This window comes from Maniola jurtina, chromosome 8, assembly GCF_905333055.1.
Source record: "Maniola jurtina chromosome 8, ilManJurt1.1, whole genome shotgun sequence".
NCBI classification, from domain to species: Eukaryota; Metazoa; Arthropoda; class Insecta; order Lepidoptera; family Nymphalidae; genus Maniola; species Maniola jurtina.
In genome coordinates, this window is record NC_060036.1 from 10,369,631 (window position 1) to 10,389,773 (window position 20,143).

Consider the following 20,143-nt stretch of genomic DNA (forward strand, 5'->3'; position numbering starts at 1 on the left):
AGCTTATTCTACTTTATTAAGGTTATTTATTGCAGTTATAAATAGTTATGTATATAAAAAGAAGGTTCAATTTTAAAGTAGGCAAGACAAATATGTAGTTAATTAAGTAGGCACATAAAACTATTAGCTGGTAAAATTTTAAGGCGTACGAGTATTACTGTTACAAATAACGTAATCAATAGGTACTAATTTACCTGTTATAAATGCGAAATGTTTGTCTGTCAGAGTCTATGATCTGTCTGATAATGAAAATGATGGGCCCTGAAAAGGTAGCAGCAGTCAGAGTCAGAGAGACATGTCTGACAGCTAGGTAACCTACTTTTTCTTGGCCAATCATTTCAACCGATTTTTCCAAAATATGGTAAGTATAGACAATAGACATAGCTTGCATCTGAGGGGACGGACATAGCTGCTTTTTAACCGACTTCCAAAAAAGGAGGAGGTTCTCAATTCGTCGGGATCTTTTTTTTTTTTTTTTATTATTAAGGAAATTCGAAGAGTTCTCCGGGATTTTAAAAATCTAAACTTACGTAGATGAAGTCGCGTTCATCATCAGCTAGTAGGTAGGTATAAAAATTGTAAATAGGCATTAATATACTGTTGTAGGTTACAATCCTCACAAGTTATCGATGTAGCAAGTGTATTCAAAAGCAACCAGTAGGCGTAGGCGTACTTGACCATGAGTGGTCAGTATGTCATTAACAAACAATATTTATTTGTGTGTGGGGGTGTTTGTGTGTTTGTCTGGTTGCCAAGTGGCCGGTACGGCGGGCCAATGCACGCGGCCACGGCACCAGGCGTGCAGAGCGGTGAGGCAGTAGCTTGCATCAGAATTGCATTCAATGCACTGAGGTCGTTGCACTTCGTGGCACAAATACGGAATACGGTTCGTGACGTTGTACAAGCCAGTCGTGCGAAGTGCGTTGACGTTCCTTTAAAAATAATGTAAACATTTGTGTTCATTCAAATTAAAATATCATTGGTACATATTCCGTTGTACACAATCTTCAAACTTAATTGACAGTTCTAAAATAAATACTTCAAAAAGATAGCTGAATAAACTTATAAGCTATAAAAAGATAGCTTAAATAAAGTGATAGGTCTAAAAGTTTTGAGACTAACAGGTCTTAAAACTTTATTTTAGTTAAGTGATTGTGTTCAACCGAATAAGTACTCTCCACCTATTTATTTTTAGATGTGTAGCAAGGACCTAAACCATTTTTCACAGGAAAATTTTTCGCAATGAAAAACATGATACATTTTTAAACCTGTCAAGAATAGTAATTTGCACGCGACCGAATTTCCACCATGAGTAGTTTTATAGTTACCGAATTAGGATTTTTTGGCAAGTCTTGACTTATTTTCGTTTTATTACGTCAGCCAGCGCTAAAGGCCCACCCTTTACCGCTGTGGGCAGTTTGGGCGGGCAGGCCGGGCGGCTGGGGCGGCTAATAAAGACAATAACGGTCATCTATCACGGACGCACGCGATTTCGCGCCACGGCCTGACGTGACCCCTTTTTCACGTAATCTGTTCTCGCTGACTTTTGGACATATATATCACTTAATTACCTTGATGTTTAAATTGACAAACATATTGGCAGAGTCTATATGTAGCATTTTGAGCTGAACGTATTTTGAGACGAGACGAGTCTCAAGCAATGCATTTTTCAGTATTGCTTCCTAAGTCCGAAAGACTACACATCACATCGCTACAGTTGCCGGTGTATTGGGACCCTAGATATCCGGGCTGCAAGCCGACTGCTTTGCAGTCCTAGTGCAGACACACTGTGAACTGCAATAGCAATACTGCAACTGCAATAGAAATAAACAGTATGCGCACGCCAAATAGTAGGTGATGATAGGAGTGATCTCTGGTGAAAGTAGAGTGCGCCTGCCTAGAAGATATTCAGCACATATTTACTCTTCTTTTAAAGATCCCAATAGACCAGAAACAATATTATAGAAATTACAAATTCCTTGATCGCACTTGTCGGAAAACGAACCCAAGACCTCCCACTTATAAGACCACAGCGCTCACCACTGCGCCAGGGGGGTCATCAAAAATATGTTTTTTGAAAAAGCCTGAAACTATTGACTTGGCTGACATCTAGACCGAAGCAGAAACTTGCATTTTTATTTTTATATTTTTTTATATACCTGTAATACTCTTACTTCTTTCTCTATAATATGTATCTACATTCTAATTTCTAAATTCCTAAAGTTACTTAAGTAACTTTAGGAATTTAGAAATTTTAGAAAAACATAGCTTACTTTGAATTGTACTAAGTAGTACAATTCAAAGTAAGCTATGTTTTTCAGATGTAGACATCAACATTCTATTAGATAGAATGTTAACGCATTTTAATGTTAGTCAAGTAGAAAGGTGCAAACGGGTTAGTGGGACAGCAGGGGAGTAAATCGGGACGTAGGGGTGCGGCGAGGCCTTTACAAAAGCCCTCGCTCGCCATGCTTCCCTGGTAGATATTTATTTTTATGGGCTACGGATAAATGTCAGGGGAGTGCCGGGCGGCGCCTTATGGCGTTTATATGACTTTCAGCTTTACTGCCCTGACACAGTCATAAAAGTACATAGGTTGGGACTGTTCCTAAAAGGCTAAGCGGCGACCTTGGAAAAATTTTGACGCGCTAAATTGTATATTATATTTATAATTATGTATAAGATTTTATATGATCATTCCATTTATTTATGGAAATGTCTTTTTAGTTTCTATGGGACATAAACTACTAAATCTATACTAATAAATAAAATTGGAGTGTCTGTCTGTAATTTCGAAATAACTACCTCATATTAAGCTCATATGGTTATTTGAACGATACCAACACTGAATCACACGTTTTTAAAATTTTTGTCTGTCTGTCTGTCTGTCTGTCTATCTGTCTGTCTGTCTGTTTGAAAAGGCTAATCTTTGGAACGGCTGAACTGATTTTGACGGGATTTTTACAGACAAGTAGAGGATTGACCAGGGTGTAACATAGGCTACTTTTTTAACCGATTTTCAAAAAGGGAGTTGTGTTTTTCTACCTATGTACACCGAAATCTCCGAGATTTCTGAACCGATTTGCGTCGTTTCTTTTTTAATCGATAGAGGAACTTTGCGACATTGTTTTATAAAAAATTTGGATTCCAACTCCTCAATCCTGTTGCTGCAGGGGATCTGACCAATCCACGCGGGCGAAGCTGCGGGCATCAGCTAGTATTTAAAGAAAGATTTCCAATGATTTTTAGGTAGCCCTTGACTGTGATGTTAGCGCTGGCCAAGTGATAATTCAGTCTGAGATGGATGCGGACTAAAAAGTTATATTAAGTTATCGGGTTTCTAGTTTCCACGCGCAGCACAGGCAAATCGCTTGGCGACACGGCACGTCTTTGCCGATTCTTTGGTTGTTTATTAGAAGTTGATCCACCCGGCTTCGCTTGGATGAAAGATATATAATATAATATGTGTATTCCTAATATTATATATAGTATATGTCACTTCTGGATAAAGTAGATTTCAATAGGTGAAAGAATTATTAAAATCGGTTCAGTCGCTTCAGAGTTAATCGAAACAACACGCAAATATGTTCATCTTTCCTCTTTATAACATTTACTACTAGCCGATGCCCGCGACTTCGCCCGCGTGGATTTAGGTTTTTTGAAATCCCGTGGGAACTCTTTGATTTTCCGGGATAAAAAGTAGCCTATGTGCTAATCCAGGATATTATCTATCTCCATTCTAAATTTCAGCCAAATCCGTCCAGTAGTTTTTGCGTGAAGGAGTAACAAACATACACACACACACACACACACACACACACACACACACACACACACACACACACACACACACACATACAAACTTTCGCCTTTATAATATTAGTGTGAAGTGTGATGCGCTGCTAATTGCAATGTGAATCGTGCACCACAGCTGCTAATGTGTGCCTACCTGGTTGATTGATGGTACTATTCCTATTTTATTGATGGAAGATGTTTCATTCTATTTTATATAGAAAAGATCTACCAATTATTCTGGTAGACCTTCCTCTAAGTCTCAACAACATCTCTAACAAGTTTCAACTGCGGATGAATGATGCGCGAACTTACAGTCGGAGAAACATTCAGTTTAATATTATTAGATGATTTATTATTGTAAAAATTGCATTAAAATATCTTTAAGATTAGTAGGTATACGACATCCCACGTAAATGATATAGTCAGCCTCAACAGGACTATAATATACATTAGTCGTATTATCTATACAATAAAATTGTAGAAAAGTGGTGTCTGTACAATGGAAATAATATAAAAAAAAAGTAACAGGGGTTGTTATTATATCGATGCCGAACCCGAAATTGTAATTAATTTTTTTTGTCTGTTTGTCTGTTTGTCTGTGTGTTTGTGCACGCTAATATCAGAAACGGTTTATTCGATTTAGATACGGTTTTCACTAATATATTGTAGTAAGCTTCACTTAACATTTAGTGTTTATTTCATGTCAATCGGTTCATAAATAAAAAAGTTATGTCAATTTAAAGAATCACGGCGAACATTTTTAACGTACATGCTGCCCGAAAATTCACTATTCCCAGCGAACGAAGTCGCGGGCACAGCTAGTACATAATATATTTATACTTTAGTCTTATTTGTATATTACGTTATTTAAATATCAGTACATATTAAATTATTTATCCAAAAAATAAGATAGAGGTCAAAATATTATACTGAATCACATAGGTACCTACCTGAGCTTTTTACTGTGACCGAATGCCGCAACCTACCTCAACTAAAGGATCACATGGAAATTACATGGAAATAAAAAGTAATAACAAGTAGGCTAGCCCTAGGCCTTTACAATCACACTCTCACAAGGCTCCTTGTAATTCGTGTCGTCCTGGTAAAACGGGAATATCAGCACCCCGTATTTCTCACGCTCGCACCCATTCCAGCCTCTGGATTCCAGGATGAACCACTGTTCGTCCCTGTCTAATCCTTGGGAGACGCCGCTCTTACTTGTAGGTTGCATTATGGAAACCTGAGTGTAGGGACTTCGTCTGCGATGGCGTTTGCTGGCGCGCGTGCTATGCTTGTTTGGAGTGTTTTTTTTTGTTAAGAGTGGCTGGTTTTTGTGTTAGTTGGTGTTTTTTGGTGGTGGAACTGACTGGGAAGCGCTCTAAAGGGGCGCCGCGCGTATGTCGGCGGGCGCCGGCGCAGACGGAGTCCATACTTGTATAAATTCAATAACTTGAATATATCACAAACTTGACATTGGCTAATCAGAGTAAAGCCAGATTAAAGAAAAAAAAAAAAAAAAAAAAAAAAAAAACCTGAGTGTATGCTATAAAAAAGAGTTTTATAGGTAGGTAGCTTTTTTAGGGTTTCGTACCTTCGTAAAGGAAAAACATAACCCTATAGGATCACTTTGTTGTCCGTCGTGTCTGTCAAGAAACCTATACGGTACTTCCCGTTGATCTAGAATCATGAAATTCGGCAGGTAGGTAGGTCTTATAGTACAAGTACAGGAATAAAATCTGAAAACCGCGAATTTATTTTGGTACGTACCTATTATTTATTTTATGAATGACGCAATTCCAAACGCAGAAGATAATAGGTAATGGCGGGAAAACACAAAAAAATCTTTTTAGGGTTCCGCACCTCAAAAGGAAAAACGGAGCCCATAAAGGATCACTTTGTTGTCTGTCTGTCCTTATAAACGTCGGAAAAAATACCCGAGTACGGAACCTTCTGTGCGCGAGTTTGACTCGCACTTAGCCGGTTTTTATATGTATTTATTACGCACTTTCTTTGTAGATCATTGTTGTAAAAGGTTAAAAAGTAATAAAATAAGTGAAACTACTTAGTAATAATTTAACACTATCAGAATTGAAAGAATTTTGTAGTGCCTAATGCTGAATTAAACTTTGTTCCGGAAAAGTCGTGGTAGAATAATTAAGTAATTCATACATCTTGTATTTTTTCGGATTGAGGTGAAAAGTTCTAAGGTACATAATATTTGTCATACGATACCAATGTTTTTTGTTTCTTGTGCCTTTGAATCCCTCACTACACTCAGGGTTCTAACTTAGATCTTACATCTCAACAAGTACCTAAGAACTGTTTAAAATTTTAGCCTTGTACACCCTAAGTGTAATATATTATATAGTTTCTAAATAAATCTAATGTGACTGACGGACGGACGAGTCAAAACCGAGGCGATTTCCATATGACTATAACGTTCTGATATCTCTTGTTGTAGAAGCTTATGAATGATACGTTACGTATTTTTTCTAAAAGAAAATAATTTTAAGCTTAGGTAGGTACATAACGGAGAAAAATATCCATACAAAAATATTTCGGGGGTCCTCTTGAAAATAACTTTAAAAAAATGTATGAATTTTTTTTTGTATTCGAGGGCCAATTTTTTGTTCCATGGGCATCTATTATTCACCAGTTCCCTACCAGAGCCCTAGTTTTAAAGTAGGTACATATTATTGAAAATGTTACTAAGTACAAAACTTAAAGGTCTATGCACGTATAAAACTAGTCTTATACCAGGGTTCTCGTCACATATTTTCCAAAAAGGACACCTAAATATAAGTTCTACGCATAAGCATAGTGGGAGAAAAAAAGTGATCCAGTAAGTATAGACATCTTGATGACGCTTCTAAGGGGTAACGGGTTCGATTCAAGCACCAGAGAATTCTCAAAAAACATTAAAATTTAAATAATTAAGAAAATAATTTTAGGTCTTACCTTCAAAGATGAAACTGCTCGCCACAAACGCGACGATCAGGATATACATGTTGCAGTTTTTTTTCCTGATTTTTATACACTATTTAATAAAAACAAAACGAATAACACTTTTCCCATTACATTTACCTAAGTATTTTATATAGCTAAATAAATTAGGGAGGCTTTATTTACTTATTAGTTTTTTTACTGAAAATCAAGTGACTACAAACAAAGAAAAATTATAGTTAGACAGGCACCTACCAAAAAGAATTAAGATAAAGAAATGAATAGTGTAATAATTTCAGGATTTCATTTTCCCACCTACTCCTACTTTCTATCTAAAAAAACTCCGTTTGGAGTACAGACCTATGTAAGTAGGTATATAAGAGAGGTATTTTTGCGACCGCTCGAGCGCGTTCACCACTTCGAGACTCGCGGAACTATTTCAGCGATCCTGAAGGCAAAACCTTTTCAGCGCAACTCAACCCCACCACCCTTTGGTGGTTCGAATGGGGACAGGGAGCGTCCCAATCCCATAAAGAACATTGTCTTGACGCTAACTGAAACAATATTTGATTTCCGACGGTTAATTAAGGTGTTGGATCTGGTTACGTTCTGTGATTTCTTTCACTGCATCTTTGTAGCATAATAATAATTATTAACTACCTCTTTATTACCTACTAATTCTTATTTGAAAAAGTAATTTTAGTGCACATATATAGCTATAATGTGAGCATTCTCAGGGTTTCGTACCCGAAGGTTGCGGGACCCTATTACAGCCTCCGCTGTCCGTCCGTCTGTCTGTCAGCGGGCTGTATCTCATTTGAGAGTTGAAATTTTAGCAGAGTGTGTATTTCTATTTCCGCTATAACAATAAAATAACAAAAAATAATTTCAAAACGTCCGCCATGCAAATCAAAAAGTAGGGAGGTACCTAGTGTTATAATACTTTACATATCTTGTAGGATGCAATAATAGTACCTACGGAACCCTTCGCATGCGAGTCACCTGACCGGTTTTTTTAAACTTTCCTTTTGGCCTCCATGATAAAAACCTACTTTTTACTAAGCTATCACACCGATCGCAATTCGCGAGCAATTTACTCTTATCTGTTGAGAAGTTCTGATCTTTATCTCCGAAGAATGAAGATATTCATCAGACCTTCACCAAGCTAAAATGGGACCACCTCGGAACCTACCAAACGAAAAAATATTATCAAAATCAGTTCATGTTTGGCTGAGTAATCGCGCAACAAATATACAGAAAAAACATACAGTCGAATAGAGAACCTCCTCTTTTTTTTGAAATCGGCTTATAAAAACATGACTCATCTCATTATTAATTAATATTTTTGGTTTAATGTGTTCAAGTCTGGTCTTTATCGTCACTTACGTCATGCGAATCACAACATTTGACGAACTTTACAGTCCCAATAAACTCCAGGCTATAAAGGCGAACTAGACGATTTAACAAACAAAGCCATCTCCCTAATTGGACGTTTCGGGCATCATCGCCGGCAAATGTTAGGGCGCGCAATCACGGCGCGACATTTGGGAATCTACCCTACCTCCCTCTGCTGTGGCCGCCCTTGTATGGTGACTCTAATGGATTCTTTTTATAGGTCAGTTTTCACGATTTTAGGTTCGGATATTTTGACGACTTCCCTGGCGCGGTGAGCGCTGTGGTCTCCTAGGTGGGTGTGGTCTTATTACAAACTAGCTATCCCACCCCGGTTTCACTTGAGAAGAATTTTTGATAATCGGTGAGGAGGTGGAATTTCCAAAAATCCTGAAATACGTATTTCTTTATTTTATCCGAAAGTCCATATACCTACTTACAAACTATGAAGTCCACCAATTTTCAAATTATACTTATTCTTATAATAATGTAAGCTTGGCCCATATTAATTATCTATAAAACGTGTAGAAGTTACTGATTAAATAGTTGGCGCCACTCAAATCATAACAAATCATAACATCATATTAGAAGGCGTCATTGATTGGCTGAAGTTGTTCAACATCTGATCGATAAACGTACTGTATATAAAATTCTTATAGTTTTTAGTTGATAAATTGTAGCATAATAAAGGATAATATTTGTAATCAATATATAAGATGAAAACATCTTTATTACTTAGATGATTTGTTAAACGAGCTTGATGATTTGTATATTAGTCACTAAGTTTATTCATTGTACAATTTGGATTGGCCGATAACGATAAGATAAAAAGGGGAGTGGCTAATACACGTGGAGAGGTTACCTGTAAGAGTGGTTTTAAAACGACGACATTCGAAAATATACTAACGTAAGAGGAACAACATTTATTTGACACAAATGTAAAAGTTAATAAATTTAAATAGGAAATAAAAGTATAATAATTTATCATAAAGATTGTGTTTGTGATTTCGTCAGACCTTACCCAAAAGGTCAGAAGTGGGATATCAAGAAAATATAATATTTTCTTGTCACGCTCACGACTCAGAGAAACAAGTGGAAATATACAGAGGAACGAGAAAGAAGTGGAGGTCTAGTAGACCACAGACATTTTGGAGCACAAGGCCAATATTTGGGCCTCAATATATCAAAGTACCTAGTCATGGCATCAAAGGATTTCTGGATAAACGGGTAGGATCTTTCCATGATTTTATTTTTATTGATACCTATTAATGGTAATTTTTTTTTATTTGTGTGGGTTTTCGTTTTGTTTGTTCTACATTTAGTTATCATTTTGTTAAAAACCTTTGCTCCGAGTTGGAATGGAAATTATATAACGTTATGATACCTAGAATTACCCACATGTTTATAATTCATCTTGTATATTGGTTATACAAATGCGATCGACCTTCAAATTGTGGTTTAAATAACATTGAGGTATTTAGAAGGCTTATTTTACAATGAAAAATGAAAAATGTTTATTTACAAAATACAGTCTTGTACAATTTTCCTGTGTCTGTGTGGTGGTACCCGCACTAGGTTATCATGTATCGTGGGTACAATGGAATAGATAGTGAACATAGTGTTAAACAATATAAAAAGTGTGGTTTACTTAATGATGGGCGTTATTGTTACTTTTAAATAGTTTTCAGGATGTATCTACTATGTCCTGCCGGGGTTTTATTTTTCATTAAATGATTTCACAGGTGAATATCTCACGGAACGTGGTATTTCAATCTTCACACTTGTAATCGTGTGCCGAATTAGTTTGGTTAAGAGTTACGATAGGGATTTATTTTCACATAGTGGTTTTGTTTTACGGAAGGTAGGTTCTGGATTTAGGTTCAATCGTTTGCTGCACTCATTGTATAGATAGATGTTTTCCTTTTTCTAGCACACAGTGACGCGATATTATCACACAGCACTCGTTGGGCATCTTGAATGTTGTTTTGTGAAATTATTATTTTTTGTAAACCGCTTTGGGATAAGGTAGAAAAAGTTACATGAAATAGCTTTTCGTTTTACGCCTGCCAGTGAAATAATCCGTCTCTACTTGTAATGGTTACTAAGTGATTGGGGATATAAAATGTTAATTGATAAAAATGAAGGTGATCCGTTGTAATAAAGTAATAGTGACCAGGGTTAATAAATTGAGCATTTTGAGAAATATAAATCCTAAAATGGGTGTAAAAGTAGGTTTATCTTATCTGGTTATTCTTTAACTAAATTTAAAATTATGGTAGGTAGGTAGTCAGATAGTTTTAAATACGGGGTGCATAAATAAGTGTTTTTTTTTTACAAAAGTGAGGAGAAATGTTTTCATTTATCTATTTTTACCACTTGAAACGCGTAATGTTTGAGTTTCAAACATAACTTTGCTGATAACAGCTCACCATGAACAACCCATGGCCGGCCCACTACTGAGCAACAAGTGTCTCCTCACAGAATGAGAAGGGTTTAGGCCGTAGTCTACCACGCTAGATAACAGCTAATTTACTTTTAATACTGGCACAATAATTTGAGTACTACGAGTAGCAGGTAGGTATAGTATATGGGCAGCGGGGGTTTTTTTTTTGTTTACCTGTATTCACGCAATTAACTGTGTACTGCCGCATTTAAATGCAATATGATTTTGTTTTTATTGGATTAACATCGCTTGGCGGGTTAAATTCCTGGCAGATGTTCTATTAAAATTAGAGTAAGTTTTTTTTTTAATGGTAATATACCTACAGTACTGCCCTTAGGGCAGGGCGCGATAATAAGTACCTACTACCAAAATACTATTTTCTTTGTTGTACGAAAGAAATTTTAGGCAAATATCTTTGCACTACGCTCGCGTTTGTGGCATGACATTATCCCAGAAATATATTTAAAAAAAAATTTCACGCTCGCTTGACTCGCTTCGCGATAGTTCAGTTTCGGTATGCATTTAGTTAACGAAACTCTCAGGAAACCACGTTTGTTGTGCTCTCGAAATTGATCAGTCTGTTTGATAAAATCGAAATGCGGTGCCTTATAAATTTCGCTTAGGAGCGCCGGTAGTATCTCATGATAATATGAATAGTGATCATAATTTTTTTTTTTTAGGCTGATTAAGCATTGAAGGTTTTTCGGCTGGTCTGGCATTTCGCCTGATTTTATGTTTTTGCTTATTTAGCGCGTTCAGGAAAGCTTTGACAACGTTTTATAACATGAGTATATATATATATTTTTTTGTTTTAGTTACCGAAACAGAAAAAAAAAAAGCATTAAAGATGTGGGACCGAGGGATAAATCTAGTGTGATTTTTGGTTGGATTATGAAGTTGTAGTTAGGGTATTTAAAATAGAAAGATTTCAATTGTAGGAAATGATGTAAAACATGTTGAGGATAAGTTGTGTAATAAAGTCGATAATTCACTTGTTGGATGTCACGCGATCTCATTGCGAGGAGGAATCTTTTTCTTGTCTCTGTTTTTATAAATACGGTGTTCTGACGGGTTTTTTATTTACGTCTTGGATTATTGAATACTTTCGGTGTTTGATTGGACGGTTAGAGGTTGCAAAAGCAATCGCCCTCTAATTAAAACATTTATTTAGGCATTAGTTCAATTTGGATTAAATCTCGCGAAAAGCCACGGTGGCTGTCTCTCGCGCGTCTTGGAAAGACATTCCTAATGCCTGTTTTTCTGAGGGAGGGATGCATTATCAAGTGAGATGAGCTGCAATGTTTGCGGCTGATTATTTTGGAAAATTTGCAATCGTGGCAAGTGGAGTAAAGTTTGACTAAACTATTTAATGAACTAAGTATATAATGGATTTGGTGAATGGTTATATTATATAACATTTTGATAAATGGATGAATTTGAAGAGTGTATGTATGTGGTTGATGCACATTTGTTTCATATTTTTACTTAAATTATAAAGTATTACATTTGGTGAGTAGTTATTTATATTTGGTAGGGTAGGTTTGATAAACAGGTAGTTATCTTGATTAATAAGTGAGTTATCATTTTATAAATGCGTACTTTAATGTTTGATGAACTGGTATACTTGATAAATGTGCATATTTTCATACTTCAAAGACAAGTTGTACCTATTAGTTTCTTCAAGCTTTTAGTTGCTGATAATTATATTAACATTCTTTAGAGCGCATGTCCTATGGACGAAATCGTTTATACATACTTTCACTGTTTGAAATGTTACAATCATAAAGATATAGTTATGACTAGAGGGGGTCATAGCTTGTTGCCGCTCTTGTACATCCATGTGTCAACTAGGTATTGTTATCTCAGTATATTTCAGGGAACCTCCGTTCGGGTAAAAGCGATAGCTGTTGGATAAATGCTTGTTGGGTTATCAGAAGACCGTGTAGTCTTCGATGAGGTTACTTGTAAATATTATAGCGAAATAGTAAGTTTAAAAATAGAATGAGGCTAAACTAAAAAAATGAGACAAAGATAAAAATAATAACTTAAAGCATTGAAACAGCATAAAGTGAAATAGTAACTTACAAACTATACATACATATTTACGAATTATGTAGATAGATATAGTATTACTGGATTACGTATATCAAATAAGAATACTGTCAGCTCATGTTTTGTTTTCGGCGTGGTAATTTTACGCTTAAAACTCATAAGAGATATCATGAGGTTCGCTTTCTGTAAAAGTTATTAGCTTTAACAGTTAATTGATTTATTACATTATTTATTTATTATACACTCAACAAGTAAAAGTATTTTGTTTTGACAAAATCCAAAGAAGTACCTATTGGATTAATAAGGCAAGGTACGAAGCATTGGCTGGATTTTACAACATTTAAAGTTTCCTGTTCATTTTTATCATTGAGTTAATTTGAGGCGGAAGGATCCTCTGGAAAAATTTTAAGATTAAGTTATTAGTAAGAAAGTATATTTTGATTAGGTTAGTTTAAAATGTACAGCCGGTAATTTAAAAAAAATATATATATTTAATTTTACATAATAGGTGAAGCTGGTTGATGCACCAAAAATCGAATTATCATAGGAATTTAATTAAGCTAACATTTTTATTTATTATCAACTTCAAATATACAGTAGCAAACTGATTAGTTGGAATACATGCAGTGATTGGAATATTTAAGTTCCGATAGAAGAATCTATGTCGTGGCTTGTTCCTTTATGGACAAGAATATTTTTTTTGACTCGTGGGACCACTTACACAAAATATCAACGTTCGGTTTGGAGGTCTTCCATGGCTATTCCTACAGTTCCATGACGTATTGAAGAGGTTAACACTTTGTCGCTCATCACATCAACCAGCACGGCATTTGGGTATGATGGATGGATGTAGATAGGGAGGGATGTGGATAGTGGATGTGTATAGGACATTTGATGGGGGGGGGGTTTAGTGGTTTGTATCAATAGGAACCAGGGGTTGAATGAGGAAGGCTGAGGACAGTACGTGTGGTGCTTACTAGGGAAGGTTTATGTTCAACAGTGACCTTATGATGATGACGATGTAGATGACGATGATGATGATGATGGACGTACGAGGATGAATCTTTTACGAAACGAATAAAGGAAAATCGAACAGATGCGGGTCATTACGGTTAACATATAAAATAATGTATAAGGTACCTACTTTCTTCTAATCTTTATGATCGATCAGCTTGTGATAGAGATCTTGATGTCGTAGAGAATAGAGATGTATCGAACGGAATATTTATTTCATTTTTTTCCTGCTATTATGTTGATATCGCTTTTCTCTATGAAAAGGAATTAATGATAAACTAATAGGTATCATTCGGCGGCGAGTCGCGACTGTGTCGTTCCCAGGGTCGAATTTGGTAGTTCTGCTTATGTTACTCGAAACGACAAAGTACGCCATATGGTGCATATTATGGCTAAAATAAAATATATAAGTATCATGTGAAATTATAAATCAAAGATTCTTTTTGCATGTAGATATTATATGGTTAAGAGGCACAAGTGACGCAACTACTGTACCCTGGCGTTTGTTTAACATTGTCCATTAGTACTTCAGAATGTGGATTTTGCTAGAAAAAAAAAAAAAAAACAATAGGTAATTGTAAGAAATATGGGAAGCGTAATCTGCATTAAAAGAAAAAGTTTGAATTGGAAGCAACCAGGCATAGGATTTTCATACATCCGTAATCACGTTCCTTTCAACTCTCTAACTATCACGGTTCACGATACGCCGTTCACGGTTCAGGCCGTGACGCACGTGCAGACGGACAGACGGACGGAGAGCAGAGGTTTAGAAAATAGGGTCTCGTAGGCACCCTTCGAGGGGTACGGAACTGGAGAAAACTAAATTATAATAATGATAATAGGTTTTCTAGGTTACCAAGTAAAATTACTTCTCTTAGGTCGGATTGTATTATGATGGATGCTTATGAAACAAAATTAAATGAACGGTCTACTCAAAGTGTTTTATGTTTGCAGGATCCAAGGATGTTGGAAATGAACAAATGAGGAAAAGGAAGACCCAAAACTAGGTATGGGTCAGGGACACAAAGTCCCAAGGAAGGAAAGCCCCGAGGTTACGGGCTATGGACAAAAAGTCCTATAGGAGGAAGGAGGTGGACCCTAGGATAAGGGTCATTAAAAATTTGGATCTGGAGGGAAAGGACCCTAGGATAAGGGTCATTAAAAATTTGGATCTGGAGGGAAATAAGGACAATCACATATGTATCCCGGTAGAAGAGAGACGCGCCAAGGCTCGGAATCCGCGATTTTCCAATAAGAAGGGAAGAAGAAAATATGTGCGTAAAACTATTGCGTTGAAAGTGTATGAAAATGTTTTGTGATTTAAATCGAGAACTGGCGGCGATTAACTTTAAGTTTAGAGAGTTTATTTTATCAAAAGGACAAGAAGTTCACTTACACATATTCATATTAAGAATCGCTCCCGATTCTAAATATAAATATAGAAGAAAACATAATCTTTAAAGGTATGGTGACTATACAATAATATAAAAAGTCAAAACACGTTATATTCGTTAACAAACTATACCTACATCTAGCTAAGATATCTATGGTGTTTGACACTGTTTGATTAAACTTTAAACTTTGTAAAAGATTTCTCCTCCAGTATGAGTTTCGGCAAGTACATTATGTAGTAGAGCTAGGTAGTTTACATACCATAATTAGTCCTAGCTTTATGTAATTGTAGCATAATAGGTATGTTCGTTTTGTGTACCATATTTATGAAATTTAGCTTTAAAGTGATGCGTGTATGTACGGACTTTAATAGTATTTTCCTAACAAATAGACATATTTTGAATTTGTATAATTGACTTATATAATATAGTTCATCAGTTTTCTTATATAATTCTTTAGTGGGAAGGAGAGTCTAGTTGGAACAGAACTTTTAACAATTTATTTTGAGATACTTGAAACCCTTTAAAGTAGTTTTTAGTAATTAGTTTTACATGCTCATCCCCAAATCTCTATTGAGTGTTCCTGTAAAATATTGGCTTGTGAGTTATAATTGATACTTCGGACTTTATGCATATACCTACCTTCTTTGATTAAATTGAGGCCTCCTTTAGTTGCTACTGGTCTCGCAATTTTTGATATCTTTATGATTTTTGAAAAATTATTTATAAATTTAGAGTGTCTGCATCTTTTTATTTTAATATTAGCGGAAGAGAACAGAAAAATGAATTTTAGATTAAAGGCTAAATTTGAGTGCTACTGTAGACTGGCAGGTAAAGTTGCGAGGGTAAATAGTTTGGAATTGAATTGAGTTTATCTGCTATTTTCTAATTATATCGGATGGAAAGGGTTGCTGCGAGTGCTCTAAAATTAAGTTGCAATCATAATCAATACCAATGTATCAATAAAACTGTATATTCCTTCTAGTTAAGGTTAGCAAGAATATTAATTTAATTAATTACTATCTTAATTTTTTTTTGTTTTGTTGAACTAAGTCTTTGTCATTTTGGTTGTGAAGTTTACATGTTACTTAAGTTTTAATTTTTTTTTAAAAGCGATGAGACTCGCTTAAAACAGGATGGCCGAGCTGTAAGCTTGGCCCATATTAATTATCTATAAAACGTGTAGAAGTTACTGATTAAATAGTTGGCGCCACTCAAATCATAACAAATCATAACATCATATTAGAAGGCGTCATTGATTGGCTGAAGTTGTTCAACATCTGATCGATAAACGTACTGTATATAAAATTCTTATAGTTTTTAGTTGATAAATTGTAGCATAATAAAGGATAATATTTGTAATCAATATATAAGATGAAAACATCTTTATTACTTAGATGATTTGTTAAACGAGCTTGATGATTTGTATATTAGTCACTAAGTTTATTCATTGTACAATTTGGATTGGCCGATAACGATAAGATAAAAAGGGGAGTGGCTAATACACGTGGAGAGGTTACCTGTAAGAGTGGTTTTAAAACGACGACATTCGAAAATATACTAACGTAAGAGGAACAACATTTATTTGACACAAATGTAAAAGTTAATAAATTTAAATAGGAAATAAAAGTATAATAATTTATCATAAAGATTGTGTTTGTGATTTCGTCAGACCTTACCCAAAAATAAGTAGGTATACTTAACTTGAAAAATTACAGACTTTCATACGTTTCATCGACTTTTTGACCCCCTTGGGATGGAATTTTGTAAAATCCTTTCTTAGTGCCTATGTCATAAAAGGGGCCTGTGTCGAAATTTCAAGTAGGTATGTAACACAGAGAACTTAACTACGAATAAATTCGATCCGGGGATAGAATATAGCCCCAGCGTTTTAGGCAGTGCGTTGATAGATCAGTACTTTATGGTATACTGTGGATTCCTGGCATGCTTAGTTTTTCTCTCTAATCTAGTCTAGTCCCTAGACTTGGACTGTCTTCGTGTGGGTATCGTACAGAAATGCTAAATCACTACGATACCGCGTAGAAACCAATTAAGGGGGTCTATGGTTCTAATTAAACTGACCCCTTAGGTAGGTATGTACTGTATACAGATAAATGATGCAACTACTTACTAGGTTACCTAAAAATAATTATTCACGAACAATGGACTTATTGAGTTGATTCACAATAATTTGAGCTATACCTAGATAGTGCTTTACCAATTACATCTCCCATGTGAATTAATCTATTTTTAGAAGGTGAAATTAATTATTTTGCGGCGATTTTTTACCAAATGATGCCCGCGACTACGTCCACGTGAATTTGGTTTTTTTTAAATCCCGTGTAAATTTGATTTTCCGGATAATAACGTCGGTCAGTATATTTCAATAAGATGAACAGATAGACAAACAGTCACACTTTCGTATTTATAACATTAATAGAGTTTAAATTAGTTAAGGTGGAAGCGACGGGCCTGCCCGCTAAATTCAAATTTAATTTGGTTTTTCGCATTTGTAAACTAATACGACAACGTAGGCTTATGGTATTTTAATTGCGACAATGACAGTATCATCCTCACAGGTTTATATAAAAATCTTTACTTGAAAGGGTCCAGTTTAAGAAATTTATTCTAGTAGGTATCGACTAATTTGTGAGAATAGTCGATACTAGAATTAATAATATAATCATTAAGGCTCTGTTGGGGAAAAATACAAAATAATAACAAATCATTATGTAAACATGTTTTATTAATAATAACTGAAATTTACATTGTTGTTTCAATACTACAATTTCATACATATTATAATAATTACTATACAAACTTCAAGTTCTATCAGAAAGTTTTGTTAGGTATCTAGGTACTCTTGAAGTGCCCAAGTTCATTTTACGATATTTTATTTTCTACTAAAGCTTTCTAATAGAACATGATCTTTGATGAAAAACAAGTTTTTATTTAAAGGTTGAGCAGTTTATGGGTAATTTGCGAAACCTTTGTGGTTTAATAATTACCGTCAAATTATACAATGTAAAAAGGCAACGAAAACATTGAACTTTAGAAATCCAATTAATTTATAAACCACTGTATTATATCGTGGTATTTCGCAACGCTATTTGCCGAACGATCACCAGAAGCTAATGAAACTTTTCAAGTTAACGTTAAACTTGTATTTAAATTATTTGTTATTCAACGGAAAAGTGTCGTGATTTGATACTTCATACAATTTTGTCGCAAAGAAATACTAACAGCTTAGAAATTTCACTCAGAGACTCGAGTGTATTAAGTATTTCATGATAACGCACGAAACGTTTACGTCCTTTTTCCGTAAATACTAAATGACAAAATTATACAAAGTTAACGTTAACTGAAAATGTTACATTCAGGGCTCTGAGCTCCATATCAAACAAGTGTCGTCTTCATGTTATGTTACAAAAGTTTGAGTCCGATTGCCTTTTATCGCATCACGACAATGAATGTTCCTAATTTGTTCCTTAATCAAACATAAATGCAAAAATAAAGTTTTTGAATTAATCCAAGAAAACAAGAAATATGCTAATATCATTATTTTTATTAATCACTTAATTATACATCCTTAAATAAGAGGATTAAGTATAACAGTAAAACATTAACGCGAGATTAGTAGGTATTTATTACATATTTAATACGTAATAATTAACTTTTTACTACAATTACAGGGTTATCTATATTTTACCATATTAAATCATTATCGTCGACTTTGTGAACTTTAAAAAGTTCAATTTTTTTTATTTTGTCTATTTCTAACACACCTTATTTTGAGTCTTGGCCACATTTGTATGCTCTGTGATATTTTATGGCCGTTTCACATTATTCCAGAAATCTGAATTAAATTAAATAAAATATTTTCAGTGCCGATTTGCAGTTGCATATTTGCAGTTTATTTTCAATGCTGACATTGGACTCGAAATAGTCGAACGAGTTGAATTAGCTTTGTACATTATTTTAGTTGAATACACGAAAGTGTGCAATGCAATGAAAGAAATAGGTACTGAATTGGACTATAAATGATTTCTGGAATGCTTCTGGAGTAGTGTAAACCGACCATTATTACGGTCAACGTTAAATGGACTTCTGTGTAACTTAAATAACAATAAAAACAATGTTAAAAAAGAAACTCGCGTCAACATTTTAATCGTAAAAAATTGAATTCATCAGTCATCATCAATTCATCACACATAAAACCTATTACCTTATAACCACATAAATATATTGTACAACAGAAATTAGGATGGCAGTTTTTTTAGTTATATTATACAAAACGCAATAGGAAATTCATAAAATACATACAACAACCGCGCACACATCCCTTGGTTAAAAATTAACGACTACACACATATTATACTATCTAAAACTAATTTAATTACCATTAATCTATTTCTATAACTATTATATACATAATGTACACAAATTGAACTACCTTCTTCTAATATCAAGAGGGCTACAAGTTTGCTACGAATTACTTAAGTCTGAACATAAATGCGAAAGTGTTTGTTTGTTCTTCAATCAAATAGATCGACGTGATTTTTGTAAAGACCTGGAGAGCGACATAGGCACATTTTATCCCGGAAACATCGGTGTTCGACAGGAATTTTGAAAACCTAAATCCACGCGGACGAAGTTGCGGGCATCATCTAGTTGAATAATAAAACACTAATTATCTTGCCTAACAACTTACTTGTTGTTGACATTGCCCGGGCAAAGCCTGTTAATATAATCGAAGTCGATTCTATCCGGGTAATGTCGACTTTGCACACCCTGCAGGCTTCGCTTTGACATTCCACTGTCCTCTTCTTTAGGCGTAAACGTTGCATTGGTGTTGTATTTATAAACAAAATGTTTGTTTTTCGTCACGCGAATTTATCATATATACCTATCCATAAGAGCGAAATCGCTACCTAAAACTCACTTTTACTTATATGAAACATGAATATTATTATCGAAACAATATTACTGTATAAAATACTTAATATATCTAAATAAATAGGCCAGTTATTTATATCGTGATACGTTAGTTTATATAATTAATTCACATAGACATAATAAAATTATGAGAAAAACATTACCTACCATTTCTAGT

General features: G+C 34.8%; 1 protein-coding gene and 1 long non-coding RNA gene across 2 annotated transcripts in view; one reads left to right on the plus strand and one right to left on the minus strand.

The window, feature by feature from the left end:
* Positions 1-6,871, minus strand: part of LOC123867858 (xaa-Pro aminopeptidase 1-like) — a 31,110-nt gene extending 24,239 nt beyond the window's left edge. Inside the window, exon 1 of the mRNA XM_045910160.1 lies at positions 6,754-6,871. Within this exon, the coding sequence (XP_045766116.1) occupies positions 6,754-6,802 (49 nt within the window). The 5' untranslated portion in view covers positions 6,803-6,871. The remainder of the gene's footprint in view (positions 1-6,753) is intronic.
* On the plus strand, positions 436-20,143 carry LOC123867860. The gene is made up of 3 exons (XR_006796520.1): positions 436-453; positions 17,637-17,642; positions 18,547-20,143. It is a non-coding gene; the product is annotated as an uncharacterized LOC123867860 (long non-coding RNA).